A 15206-nucleotide genomic window follows, 5' to 3' on the forward strand; every position below is an offset into this window, starting at 1 on the left:
GCGCATTTTCAATTTACACAAATGTAATGAATCTATCTACAGGTGAAGGTGCATTTGTGAAGTCGGGCAATGAATGTGCACATATTGTTACCTGATTTTTTGTCCGGCCTCACTGAAATATCTGCAATATCCGCAACAGCAGAATCTTTAGATGTTTCAGTGCTCTCAGCAACAGTAGGCAATTCTGGCACCAGAGTTTCTACAGGAACATTTTTTTTGCTCACATCACCCTCTCCAACAGGGGAGGAGATTATATCTGCTTCTTGCCGAGATATGGATGCTGCTCTTGTTCCTTCTTTCTCTCCCAACACTTCTGCTAGAGCAACACTGGTTTCTAAAATTTTTGTAACCACCTCTTTAGAAGCCTTTTTTACTTCTTCATTCATGGGAAATGAAGCATCAGTGGGTAACTCTTGGGACTTTCTCTGTACTTGTGCAATCTCCAATTTTTCAGAATGGCCATCAATTTCAGCTTTCATTTCACCAAGCTTTTCCAAACGATTGTCTGGGAATTTATCCTGTAAAGATGGAGCAACAGCCAAAGTCACTGGCTGGGAAGTAGTCAAACAAGTCTCTTCGGCCAAAGCTTTTAAAGCAATTCCTCTGCCAACACTTGAAAAATCCTCATTTGGCATTGATAATGTGGTTGGTATACCAGTGTCTTCAATCATACAAGGAATAGGGATAGATTCTTCTGCAAAACACTTTTCACTCATTGTTGGACTAGGCAGCATTTCTCCAGAAGCTTCCTGATGGCTTAACAGAATTTCTATTGTAGCTTTCTCTGTAATCGTTACTGGGCCGGCCAGAATATCTTCAGTTACATTTTTAATCAGTGATGGGATTTCCGTTTGATCTTGGAGTGATAGTGTACCAAGTGAACATTGCTCAACATGTTTGTAATCAGCTAAAATCCCTTCAACAGGTTTCATTCCAATTGCAGTAGCTCCCTGTGCTCCCAAAATAGGTTCAGATTTGCTGATGGTAACTTCTTTGCATGTGGTCATATCTTGACTTTTCATTGTCACCGAAGTGTCAGCTGATACTTTGTGTTTTGGAGTAAGCAATGTAGGATCATTTTCCTCTTCCACAATCTTACTTGGCAATAACTGTTTACTGGACTGGTTAACCAATTGATTTATATTTTCAGAGACATCAGGCTCCCTGTACCCAAACTGTACACACAAATCCTCACCTTTAGACTCTATAATGGAACCAACCAATAGATGCTCTGGTAAATTTCTCTCTTCAGAAACTGGAACCTGCTGTGAAATAACTACAGAATCTTCACTAACTCCTCTATTTGAAACAGTCTTTTGTTCCTCAAAAAAATGCTGTATTTTTGTCACCTCTGGAATACCATTAGCAGCACTGTCTGTAAAAATAACTGGTTCTAGAAGGGCATGCACAATTTGTTCTTTACCAGCATTTTGAGCAACAGATTGTGTTGTAGCACACTCAGGATCTCTAAGAATTGTAACACATTCTGTAACACACTTTTTTTCTGTGCGAGTAGGTGCCTTTGCAATCATTTCTGTTAAACCCTGTACCTCCTCAGATTTGCCTAAAACACACTGTTCTGATGTAGAAGGTAGCAATTCAAATGGTTTAAGAAGCTCTTGAGCAGATTTTGTTATTTCTACATCAAATGCATCTTCAGTCGTTTCTATACCTACTACCAAGCCACACGACTTGGTTTCAGAGATTCGTTGGAAATGGTCCGGCACAAAACTTTGCACAGTTTGATCTGAAGTTATGGCTTCATCCAAAGAGTCTGCTTTTATAATCTGGTCTGGTTTGACTGCAAAGCTACCAAATAATTTTGAATTAATTTCAGAAGCAGAGGTCACATCTACTTTGGAAATTGGTTTGTTTCCAGTATCTACTGGTAGTACAGGTTTTGTTACTGTATCTTCGACCTTTTTAGTCACTTCTGACTTAATAGCAGTCGACTGTAATGGTAATAATGAAGTTTCTTTCAATTCAGTCTTTCCTCTAGCAGCTGCATCATGCCCAGAAACCATTTCATTAGTGCTGAAGTAATCAGACTGTGGAGACTCTAGCATGTTGTAGGAATCAAATGTAGCATAGGTCATGTATGTTTGAGGTTCACTTGCAACTGGAACTTGTGAAACAGCAAAGTATGCTTCATTGGTTGGACACAGCTTTTCATCTTGTTCAAATGAATGTTCCAAAGAGGTTAAGTTCTCCAAGTCTGCATAACCAAGCTTCCTAGTGCCCTTAGCCACAATTTGTTCTTCAGTATCACATGGCGTCTTTGAAACTTCCTGATCTTGAAACCTACCACTCTCAGACTTAACAGTTACATTAATAATGGATTTACTGGCATCAGTATCAACAGCTACCTGATTAATTGTTGTACCAGAAGATTTTAGCTCATTTCTCTCCTTTACTTCCAAAATGTCTCCATAACAAAAGTTAAGACCATGGTCTGTTGGTTTTATGGTTTGCTCATTAAAATCCATCAACATGTCCTGCATGGATTCCTTTTCCTCAACAATTCTGTTTAAGGGGGACATACCCATTTCTGATGCACCAACGTACTCGCACATTAATCCTAAATGTGTTTCCAATTCAACTTCCCCGTCATCTGATAACTGAACTTTATCTATGCCCGTGATCTCACTAATCTTCATCAGTCCTCCCTTATCTGCTTTGACTTGTTCTGGCATCGTTTCTTCAACCAGGGATGATGTAGTCCCTTTAAATTCACTTCCATTTGGCTCGACACACTGACCAACTTTGTATTGGAATGGACTTTCATCAACAGAAATTAGTGTGTCTAACTCTGATGATTCTCGAATTGCTGGCTTCGGTTGTGTCTTTTCACCAACAGCATGGGCTTTTTCTAAATGGTCCGCTACTGGTTTGTCCATTGTATTTTCCATAAAACCAGAGATCGTTTGTAAAACAGTGCTTATGGGAACTTCAGTCTGTACAAGATCATCACTGTGGACTGCTTTTGTGGACATTGCTAATTCAGTTATAGAATCAGAAGAAAAGGAGGACATAGAGAAGACAGGAACAGGTTCAACATGCACAGGTGCAGCATCCTGTGGGCCCACAGGTTTGGCACTAGATGGTTGATCTTTCAAGTTGACAGAAAAGTCTGTGATCATGGATGGAAAGGAAATGAGAAAAGTCAAGTCTTAGTTGAATGCTATATATAAAATCAATAGTTAAATACAGATTTAATATAAACAGTAATTTTCATTGCTTTAAACAAACTAAAAGGACCACTCCAACCTACCTGAATGAAAGGAAATTTGACATAGTCAAACAGTAAAACTGTGCACAATCGCTAATGCATTTCATCTTCATTTGGAATCAACGGAACGGAGGTAACAAAATTAATCCTTCCACTTCTCTCCCCACCAGCCTTTTAATAGCACATCCCACTGAAGAGTACTTGGGTCTAAAATGTCCCTACATTCATTTATAAACATATACTTCTTCTGTTCAGTCTGAGCAATTTTTGAATGCGCTGTCTATACACACTTAAGCATGCCAGCTTCAATTTAACTTTTGCATACCTTGATTCTTCTCACTCAAATCCCACAAACACTTCGTGTTCTCGTTAGTCATATGACTCAATAGAAGTTTCACTACTGAATTCTAGTGAACACAAGAACATAATAAATAGGAGCAGGAGTAAGCCATTCGGCCCTTTGTGCCTGCTCCGCCATTCAATAAGATCATGGCTGATCTTCTACCTCAACTCCACCTTCCTCATATTCCTTGGATCTCTTAGTATCCAAAAATCTACTGGTCTCTGTCTTGAATATACTCAATGTCTGAGCATCCACAGCCCTCTGGGCTAGAGAATTTCAAAGATTCACAACTCCTTGAGTGAAGAAATTTCTCATTTCAGTACTGAATGGCTGATCCCTTATTCTAAGACTGTGACCCCTAGTTCTAGACTCCCCAGCCAGGGGAAACATCCTCTCAGCATATGCCCTGTCAAGTCCCTTAAAATAATTTGATATGATTCAATGAGGTCACCTCTCATTCTTTTAAACGCTAGGAAATATAGGCTAGTCTACTCAATTTTTCCTCTCAGGACAATCCACCCCCCCCCCCCCCATCCCAGAATCAGTGAACCTTCGCTGCGCACTCTCCACCTGTGACACATAGCTCCTATAGGGACATTGGTCCTTATTGGATAAAGGAATATTCAGTTGTATGTGGAAATGGAACTATATTACAATTTGAGCAAGACCATACCCAAATGTAATCTAGTATTAAATGTCACTGTTGCATATCTGAATTTTACGTGTCAACTGTGGCTCCGTTGGTATATCCTTCCTTAGGTAAAGAGACCAAAGCTGGACACAGTACTCCAGGTGTGGTCTTACCAAGGCCCTATATAATTGCAGTAAGACTTCTTTACACCAATCCTTTTGTAATAAAAGCAAACATACCATTTGTTTTCCGAATTGCTTGCTGAACAATTTAGTGGAACAGGTTAAATCAGCAAGATATTATGATTGAATTTATAATCAATAAAGTCAGTCTGACACCTAGCAACTCCCACCCACTTACTCCAGCAAAATTCAGATACAGGCGAGACAAGCAGCAGTATCTTACTGGATGAATGCCCTGAAATTAATCTCAATTTTTTTAAAAACTTGTATTTACATAGCACCTTTCACAACCTCAGGACATCCCAAAGCGCTTTACAACCAATGAAGTACTTTTGAAGTGTAGTCACTGTTGCAATGTAGGAACTGCGGCAGCCGATTTGCACAAAGCAAGCTCCCATAAAGTTTTCATGACCAGATAATCTGTTTCAGTGATGTTGATTGGGGGATAAATATTGGTCAGGACATCGGGGATAACTCCCCTACTCTTCTTCAAACTAGTGCCATGGGATCTTTTACATCCACCCGAGCGTGCAGACAGGGCCTCAGTTTAATGCCTCATCCAAAAGACAGCGCCTCTGAATGCAGCACTCCCTCAGTACTGCACTGGAGTGTCAGCCTAGATTTTCGTGCTCAAGTCTCTGGAGTGGGACTTGAACCCACAAGCTTCTGACTCTAGATGCAAGAGTTATACCAACGGAGCCACGGTTGACGTGTAAAATTCAGATATGCAACAGTGACATTTAATACTAGATTACATTTGGGTATGGTCTTGCTCAAATTGTAATATAGTTCCATTTCCACATACAACTGAATATTCCTTTATCCAATAAGGACCAGTGTCCCTATAGGAGCTATGTGCCACAGGAGTCATCTATCCTACCTCCCCTGTTGTATAACAACCTCGTGAACCACACATTCTTCAGCAGATGACCATTTAGTACAGGGGAAATGAAAAAGAAACACTCCAGGCTCATCAAATCTGAAAGAGAACCAATGAACAGGATGGAATTGACTTGTGCATACGGAGATTGAATTCATTTCAAAAGAATGAAGCCCATATAATGTTCCCTTCAATTTGTTTTGGGTGCGTGGACCCTTTAAGGGGTTGTGCGGCCCATTCAAAATACCGCACATGCGCAGTTTTTCCTATTTATAGGCCGGTGATCTGACTACACGGGAGCTGCAGAATACTGCATGGATTCGCAGCTACACAACTTAAAGGGAACACGGAGTCCATAGCAACAGGAGATAATGGCCCGGAATTTATGGTCAGCGGCAAAGTGACAGCGATCGCCGTTGACCTCTAAGACAGTTGCCCACAAAGATCTTGTAATCTCGGTGGCGAAAACTTCAGCTTTCTCAACCTTAATTTGATTGTAGTGCTGTCAAAAGGGAATACCCAGCATAGAGCAGGAGTGATGTCATCAAGCTGACTAAGCAGCCAATCATTGAAGAACACATAACAAACCAGGAAATAAAAAAGCACTAATTATCAATTTGCATTAAAAAAAAAAAAAAAAATTTGTTCATTGGATGTGGGCATCACTGGCAAGGCCTGCACATATTGCCCATTCCTAACTGCCCTTGAGAAGGTGGTGGTGAACTGCTGCAGTCCATGTGGTGAAAGTATTCCCACAGTGCTGTTAGGGAGGGAGTTCCAAGATTTTGGCCCAGCAACAATGAAGGATCGGCAATATACTTCTAAGTCAGGATGGTGCGTGACTTGGAGGGGAACTTGGAGGTGGTGGTGTTCCCTTGCGCCTGCTGCCCTTGTCCTTCTAGGTGGTAGAGATCGCGGGTTTGGGAGGTGCTGTCGAAGAAGCCTTGGCGAGTTGCTGCAGTGCATCCTGTAAGAACATAAACAGGAGGAGCAGTAGGCCATTTGGCCCTTCAAGCCTGCTCCGCCATTCTACAAGATCATGGCTGATCTTCTACCTCATCTCCACTTTCCTGAACTATCTCTATAACCCTTGATTCCCTTAATATTCAATAATTTATCAATCTCAGTCTTGAATATACCCAATGATTGAGCCTCCACAGCCCTCTTGGGTAGAGAATTCCAAAGATTCACCACCCACTGAGCGAAGAAATTTCTACTCATACAATAGCAAAATTTCTACTCATCTCTGTCCTAAATGGCCGACCCCTTCTTCTGAGACTGTGACCTCTGGTTCTAGACTCCCCAGCCAGGGGGCAACATCCTCCCTTCATCTACCCTGTCAAGCCCTGTAAGTATTTTGTATGTTTCAATGAGATCACCTCTCATTCTTCTAAACTCTAGAGAATATAGGCCTAGTCTACTCAATCTCTCCTCATAGGACAGTCCTCCCATCCCAGGAACCAGTTGGTGAACCTTTGTTGCACTCCCTCTATGGCAAGTATATCCTTCCTTAGGTAAGGCGACCAAAACTGTACACAATACTCCAGGTGTGGTCTCAACAGGGCCCTATATAATTGCAGTAAGACGTCTTTACTCTTATACGCAAATCCTCTTGTAAGAAAGGCCAACATACCATTTGCTTTCCTAATTACTTACTGTACCTGCATGTTAACTTTGTGATTCATGTACAAGGACACCCAGGTCCCTCTGAACACCAACATTTCCCAATCTCACCATTTAAAAGATACTCTGCCTTCTGAAAATCCAAATACACCACATCCACTGGTTCCCCCTTATCTATTCTGCTAATTACAACCTCAAAAAACTCCAACAGATTTGTCAAACACAATTTCCCTTTCATAAATCAGTGTTAACTCTGCCCAATCCTATTATTATTTTCCAAGTGTCCTGTTACCACAGCCTTAATAATAGATTCTAGCGTTTTCCCTACTACTGATGTCAGGCTAACTGGTCTGTAGTTCCCCGTTTTCTCTCTCCCTCCTTTCTTAAATAGTGGGGTTACATTTTCTACCTTCCAATCCACAGGAACTGTTCCAGAATCTATGGACAACCAATGCATCCACTGTCTCTATAGCTACACCTCAAAACCCTAGGATGTAGGCCATCAGGTCCAGGGGATTGATTGGCTTTCAGTCCCATTAATTTCTCCAGTACTATTATTTTTTTTTAACTAATACCTTTCAGTTCCTCATTCTCGCTAGAGCCTTGGTTCTCTATTTTCGGGAAGTTTGTGTCTTCACGGAAGACGACGCAAAAGTATTTGTTTAATTTCTCTGGCCATTTCCTTATTCCCCATTATAATTTCTCCTGTCTCAGCCTGTAAGGGACCCACATTTACTTCTGCTAATCTTTTCCTTTTTACATACCTATAGAAGCTTTTACAGTCTGTTTGTGTCTCACTAGTTTACTCATATTCTATTTTCCCTTTCTTTATCAATTTCTTGATCCTCCTTTGCTGAATTCTAAAATCCTCAATCCTCCAGGCTTACTATTCTTTTTGGCAACATTAAAGGCCTCTTCCTTTGATCTAATACTATCTTTAACTTCTCTTGTTAGCCACGGTTGGACCACTTATCCTGTGGAGTTTTTGTGCCTTAAAAGGAATGTATATTGGTTGTAAATTATGTATTAATCTTTAAATGCTAGCCATTGCTTGTCTACCATCATACCGTTTAACAGTTTCCCAATCTACTGTAGCCAACTCGCCCCTCATACCTACATAGTTTGTTTTGTTTAGATTTAAGACCCCAGTTTCGATTTAACTAAATCACTTTCAAACTCAATATAAAAGTACTCTCATATTATGGTCACTCTTCCCTAAAGGCGCCTTTACTACAAGGTTATTAATTAACCCTTTCTCATTGCACAATATTAGATCTAAAATAGACTGTTCCCTAGTTGGTTCCTCAACATACTGATCTAGAAAACTATCTTGCATACATTCCATGAATTCTTCCTCCACACTATTACTGCAAATTTGGTCTACGTGTAGATTAAAGTCCTCCATGATCACTATTACCCTTGTTACATGCGCCTCTAATTTCCTAAGTTATACTCTGCCCTACATTACAACTATTGCTTGGGGACTTATAAACAACTCCCACCAATGTTTTCTGCCCCTTGCCATTTCTTAGCTCCACCCAAACTGATTCTATTTCTTGATTTTCAGAGCCAAGATCCTTTCTCGCTACTGTCTTTATCCCATCCTTTATCAGGGCTACCCCTCCTCCTTTCCCATTTTGCCTATCTCTTCTAAAAGTTATGTATCCTGGAATATTTAGTTCCCAACCTTGGTCACTTTGCAACCACGTTTCCATTATGTAACCACGTCTCCATTATGGCCATTAGATCAAACCTGTTCATTCCTATCTGCACTATTAATTCATCTATTTTGTTGCGAATGCTTTGCGCAGATATAGTGCCTTTAGCCTCAACTTATTTTTATTTTTCCCTGGTGTCATCTTAGTCACTATTGCCCTTTTATCTTTGTTACTCTGTCCCTTCTTGACCCACTCTGCTTATTTTTACCCAAAACTCTACTCGGCTCTAGAGCCTTGAAATTTCTCTCGCTGCTTTTAAATACAGTATACTCTTGCCTGAATCCTCCCACCCCCCCCCTATCATTAGATTAAAGCCCTGTCTACTGCCCTAGTTATTCGGTTCACCAGGACACTGGTCCCAGCCCAGTTTAAGTGGAGCCCGTCCCAGCGGGACAGCTCCCTCTTTCCCTAGTACTGGTGCTAGTGCCCCATGAACTGAAATCCTTTCCTCCCACACCACTCAGCCACACATTTAAACCTCTAATCTGTTTGTCCCTATGCCAATTTGCACGTGGCTCAGTTAACAATCCAGAGATTATTACTTTTGTGGTTGCGCTTTTTAATTTGGATCCTAGCTCCTCAAACTCCCTTGGCAGAATCTCATTCCTAGTTCTACCTATGGAGTTGGCTCCTACATGGACCACGACAACTGGATCCTCCACCTTCCACTCCAAGTTCTTCTCCAGCCGCAAGGAGATGTCTTTAACCTTGGCACCAGGCAGACAACACAACCTTCGGAACTCTCGGTCGCAGCTGCAGAGAACAGTATCTATCCTCCTGACTATACGGTCCCCTACCACAATTATATTCCCTTTCACTCCCCCCCCATTTGAATGGCCTCCTGCACCATGGTCAGCTTGCCCATTCAACTGCAGGCTTTTCCCTCATCCACAGGCAGCAAGGACCTCATCTGTTGGACAAGGGCAAAGCTGAGGCTCCTCCAGCACTTCACCTGGGGTCCCCTTACCTGCCTGAGTTGCAGTCACACCCTCATGTTCTTGACCACTAACCAGACCTGTCCCACTACCTAACCCAAGGGGTGTGACTGCCTCCTGGATCAAAGCGTCCAGATAACTCTCTCCATCCCTGATGTCCCGCAATGTCTGCATCTCGGACTCCAGCTCAAAAAACTGAGCTGAAGTTCAAGATGTAGGCACTTACTGCAAACATGGTTGTCCGGGATCACAATGCTCTCCACAAGCTCCCACACCACCTGCCCTGCCATCACTATATGACCTTGTTTTGTTTAATTAAATTTGTATTTAGGAAACTTAGTTTACAGTGTAGTTTCTTGACTACTTACTTGATCTAGATTGTTATGGGTACTGAAATTAAATATCTACCTGTAACACAAAGCACAAGTAGTGTAGGCAAAAAGCAACAACTCCTTCCCCCCTCTTCTCCAAATTTCCACTCTTTCCAAATTCCACATAAAACACACTTGTTCAAGTCCACTCTGTTTAATCCCGCTGTGTGTAGATGGTACACACTGCAGCCACGGTACGCCGGTGGCAATGGGAGTGAATGTTTAAGGTGGTGGATGGGGTGCCAGTCAAGCTGGCTGCTTTGTCCTGATGGTGTCGAGTTTCTTGTGTTGTTGGTACTGCACTCAAGTAAAAGTATTCCATCACACTCCTTACTTGTGCCTTGTAGATGGTGGAACGGCTTTGGGGTGTCAGGAGGCGAGACACTCGCCACAGAATACCTAGCCTCTGACCTCTTGTTGCCACAGTATTTATGTGGCTGGTCCAGTTAAGTTTCTGGTCAATAGTGTACCCCAGGATGTTGATGGGGGGTTCTACGATGGTAATGCCGTTGAATGTCATGGGGCTGTGGTTAGATGCTCGCTTGTTGAAGATAGGCATTGCCTGGCACTTGTGTGGTGCGTATGTTACCTGCCACTTATCAGCCCAAGCCTGAATGTCATCCAGGTCTTGAAGCAGTCCATGCCCGCATGCAACATTAGCTGATGAGTTACGAATGCACTGAACACTGCAGTCATCAGTGAACGTTTCCATTTCTGACCTTATGTTGGAGAAAAGGTCATTGATGAAGCAGCTGAAGATGGCGAGTCCTAGGACACGGTCCCGAGGAGCTTCTGCAGCGATGTCCTGGGACTGTGATGATTGACCTCCAACCACCACAACCATCATCTTTTGTGCTAGGTATGACTTCAGCCAGTGGAGTGTTCCCCCCCCCCCCCGATTCCCATTGACTTCAGTTTTACTGGGACTCCTTGATGCCACACTCGGTCAAATGCTGCCTTGATGTCGAGGGCAGTCACTCTCACCTCACCTCTGGAATTCAGTTCCTTTGTTCATGTTTGGGCCAAGGCTGTAATGAGGTCTGGAGCAGTGGTCCTAACATGGTCATCGACACTTTCACGATAGCCGGGATGTTGTCGGGGCCCATAGCCTTTGCTGTAACCAGAGCGCTCAGCCGTTTCTTGATATCATGTGGAGTGAATCAAATTGGCTGAAGACTGGCTTCTGTGATGATGGGGACCTCAGGAGGAGGCCGATATGGATCATCCACTCGGCATTTCTGGCTGAAGATGGTTGCAATCACTTCAGCCTTATCTTTTGCACTCAGGTGCTGGGCTCCACCATCATCGAGGATGGGGATATTCTTGGAGCCTCCTCCTCCCGCTAGTTGTTTAATGGTCCAACACCATTCACGACTGGACGTGGCAGGACTGCAGAGCTTTGATCTGATCTGTTGATTGTGGGATCACTTAGCCCCGTCTATAGCATGCTGCTTCTGCTTTTTAGAATGCACGTTGTCCTGTGTTGCAGCATCCCCAGGTTGGCACCTCATTTTTAGGTACACCTGGTGCTGCTCCTGGCATGCTCTTCTACACGCCTTATTGAACCAGGGTTGGTCCCCTGGCTTGATGGTAATGGTAGAATGAGGGATATGCCAGGTCATGAGGTTACAGATTGTGGTGGAATACAATTCTGCTGCTGCTGATGGCCCACAGCACCTCATGGATGCCCAGTTTTGAGCTGTTAGATCTGTTCTGAATCTATCCCATTTAGCAGTGGTAGTGCCACACAACACAATGGAGGGTGTCCTCAGTGTGAAGACGGGACTTTCGCTCTACAGTGACTGCAGTGGTCACTGCTACCAATGCCGTCATGGACAGATGCATCTGCGACAGGTAGATTAGCGAGGAAGAGGTCAAGTAGGTTTTTCCCCTCATGTTGGTTCTCTCACCACCTGTCGCAGCCCTGACTGGCAGCTATGTCCTTCAGGACTCGGCCAGTAGTGGTGCTACCGAGCCACGCTTGGTGACGGACATTGAAGTCCCTCACCCAGAGTAAATTCTGTTCCCTTGCTACTCAGTGCTTCTTCCAAGTGGTGTTCAACATGGAGGAGTACGGATTCATCAGCTGAGGGAGGGCAGTAGGTGGTAATCAGCAGGAGATTTCCTTGCCCATGCTTGACCTGAAGCCATGAGACTTCATGGGGTCCGGAGTCAATGTTGAGGACTCCCAGGGCCACACCTTCCCGACTGTATACCACTGTGCCGCCACCCCTGGTGGGTCTGTCCTGCCGATGGGACAGGACATACCCAAGGATGGTGGAGGAGGAGTTTGGGACATTGGCTGAAAGGCATGATTCTGTGAGTATGACTAGGTCAGGCTTGACTAGTCTTTGGGACAGCTCTCCCAATTTTGGCACAAGCGTTGGTGAGGAGGGCTTTGCAGGGTCAACTGGGCTGGGTGTGACGTTGTTGTGTCCGTAGCTGGTGCAGAGGTTGATGCCGGGTGGTCCGTCCGGTTTTATTCTTCATGTTTTTCATAGCAGTTTGTTACAACTGAGTGACTTGCTAGACCATTTCAGAGGGCAGTTAAGAGTCAACCACATTGCTGCGGGTCTGGAGTCTTATATAGGCCAGACCAGTTAAGGACGGTAGATTTCCTTCCCTAACGGACATCAGTGAACCAGATGGGTTTTTATGACAATCTGCTAATTTCATGGTCACCATTACTGATACTAGCTTTTTATTCCGGATTTATTTAATTAATTGAACTTAAATTCCCCAGCTGCCGTGATGGATTTGAACTCACGTCTCAGGATTATTAGTCCAGTCCTCTGGATTACTAGTCCAGTAACATAACCACTGTGGTACCGTTTACAGAGAGCAAAATAAAGATTGGGATATATACATGTGGTTAAGGTAGATTGGTGAGGACAAGGTCACGTAGGTTTTTCCCCTCGCGTTGGTTCTCACACCACCTGTCACAGGCCCAGACTGGCAGCTATGTCCTTCATTCAGCTTTTTTTTTTTTTTTAAATATAAATCTAGTAATTTTTTTTATTTTTATAATCATAATGGAGAAATTTGACATACCACAAATATAAAAAATTCTCAGGGCCAGAACAATTGTTCAGCAATCAATATGCCATTAAAACCCCAGATCCATCTATTCCAACAAGGCTTAATTTTTTATGGGGCGTTGAACAGCAATGTTAGAGCAGAAAAATAGTTAATTAGTTCAACTGCTTTCATTGATTGCGAACTAGGGGGAGTTCCCATGCAGCCAGCGGTGGAGCAGAGAATGACTGACCGCAATTTCAGGAATTCCGCGTTTATTTGCGCATGTGCTAAATCCTGAAGTTAGTCAGTTTTAGAGGGGTAATGATGACGAATGCTGACAGTTTTGCCATCATTACCACCGCAAAGTCCAGGACAATATAAAATTCTTCCTCGTTCGCTCAACCTCCACATCCAAATTATAACCAAGCAACAAAAAACAATGCGAGGTGGGAACTCTGCTACCTATCATGGCTTCAAAAGGAACACCGCCCTACTAAGGCTCATCTTGAATTATCAGATCAAGAACACAATACTCTAAAATGCATGCAATTTACTCCAAGTAGCTCTCCACATATTGGCCCTAAATGTGACCCAGGCATCAGCCCACTGTGTTTTTACTAGTGGTCCTTGATTAGCAAGGGAACATGAATGGAGGAGAAGAAATAATGCTGGCAGTCTGTCAATGTGGTTAAATCTACTAAATCCAGGATAGAATCTGTTAGTATCAGGATTCTCAGCATGATAGAGCACCCAATGCGAGGGATTATGGAAATTAAATCAAATAAAACAAGCATAATTTTGCTAAAGGGTGCTACAGCAGGGTCTTGCCCACCAAAAGCACATAAGAATTCGGAAAGTCATGAGCGATGCATGCCCGATTTCTGATAGGTGACTAAGGGCCATGGCAGGAACTCCCTAACATTTATGAAGTAATACACAAGAACTTTGAGGTTCATTCTTCAGAGAAGTGTGGAATTTCACCTTGCACTGCTTGATAAATGCTACTAACTTTCCTCCTTTCTACAAGCTGGTTAAATAGTACCTGCTCTGGACTTCAATCAAGTTGGGCACCAAGGAACCCATGCAAAATGAGGACAATGAGGTCGAGGGGAAAAACTCTCCAGTGGCGTTATACCTGACATACAGGGAAAATGGTGTTAATAGTCAGTGGGCAATATACTGTCACAGGCCCCTTATTGCTGCAGGAGTACACGGGGCAGCATCCTCAGCCCAATCATCTTCAGTTACTTCATCACTGAAAATGCCTCAAGGTCAGGACTGTGGTTATTTGCTGACTATTCAATAGTAGTCTGCTTCATTTACAACTCCTCCAATATTGAAACTATCCATGCAAACTTGTATCAGGGCTTGAAATCCAAGCTTGGGCTTGGGATCAAAATCACTAAGGAAGTGGTACTCGGTAAAATAATGGGACTCAAGGCTGATAAATCACCTGGACCTGATGGCTTACATCCTAGGGTCTTGAGGGAAGTGGCGGTAGGGATCGTGGATGCATTGGTAATAATTTTCCAAAACTCCCTGGACTCGGCAAAGGTCCCGGCAGACTGGAAAACTGCTAATGTAACACCCTTATTTAAAAAGGGCAGTAGACAGAAGGCTGGAAACTATAGACCGGTTAGCCTAACATCTGTGGTAGGTAAAATATTAGAGTCCATTATTAAGGAGACAGTAACAGGACATTTGGATAATCATAATTTAATAGGGCAAAGTCAGCATGGTTTTATGAAGGGGAAGTCATGTTTGACAAATTTGCTGGAGTTCTTTGAGGAAGTAACGTATAGGGTGGATAAAGGGGAACCAGTGGACGTAGTGTATTTAGACTTCCAAAAGGCATTTGACATGGTGCCACACAAAAGATTATTGCTTAAGATAAAAAATCACGGGATTGGGGGTAATATTCTGGCATGGATAGAGGATTGGCTATCTAACAGAAGGCAGAGAGTTGGGATAAATGGTTCATTCTCAGACTGGCAATCAGTAACTAGTGGTGTTCCGCAGGGGTCAGTGCTGGGTCCCCAACTCTTTACAATCTATATTAACGATTTGGAGGAGGGGACCGAGTGTAACATATCAAAGTTTGCAGATGATACTAAGATGGGAGGGAAAGTAGTGAGTGAGGAGGACATAAAAAACCTGCAAGGGGACATCGACAGGCTAAGTGGGCAGAGATTTGGCAGATGGAATACAATACTGGAAAGTGTGAGGTTATGCACTTTGGCAGGAAAAATCGTAGAGCAAGTTATTATCTTAATGGC

At 43.1% G+C, this 15206-nt stretch overlaps 1 protein-coding gene across 3 annotated transcripts in view; it reads right to left on the minus strand.

The window, feature by feature from the left end:
- The window catches only part of LOC147121211 (uncharacterized), a 93203-nt gene that overhangs the window by 57151 nt on the left and 20846 nt on the right, over window positions 1-15206 (minus strand). For all 3 annotated transcript variants that reach the window (XM_085981355.1, XM_085981357.1, XM_085981356.1), the window contains one exon: window positions 92-3130. In XM_085981355.1, coding sequence (XP_085837481.1) covers window positions 92-3130 — 3039 coding nt within the window. The remainder of the gene's footprint in view (window positions 1-91; window positions 3131-15206) is intronic.

This window comes from Somniosus microcephalus, chromosome 3, assembly GCF_052327205.1.
Source record: "Somniosus microcephalus isolate GS21.2 chromosome 3, FLI_Smic_1.0, whole genome shotgun sequence".
Lineage (NCBI taxonomy): Eukaryota > Metazoa > Chordata > Chondrichthyes > Squaliformes > Somniosidae > Somniosus > Somniosus microcephalus.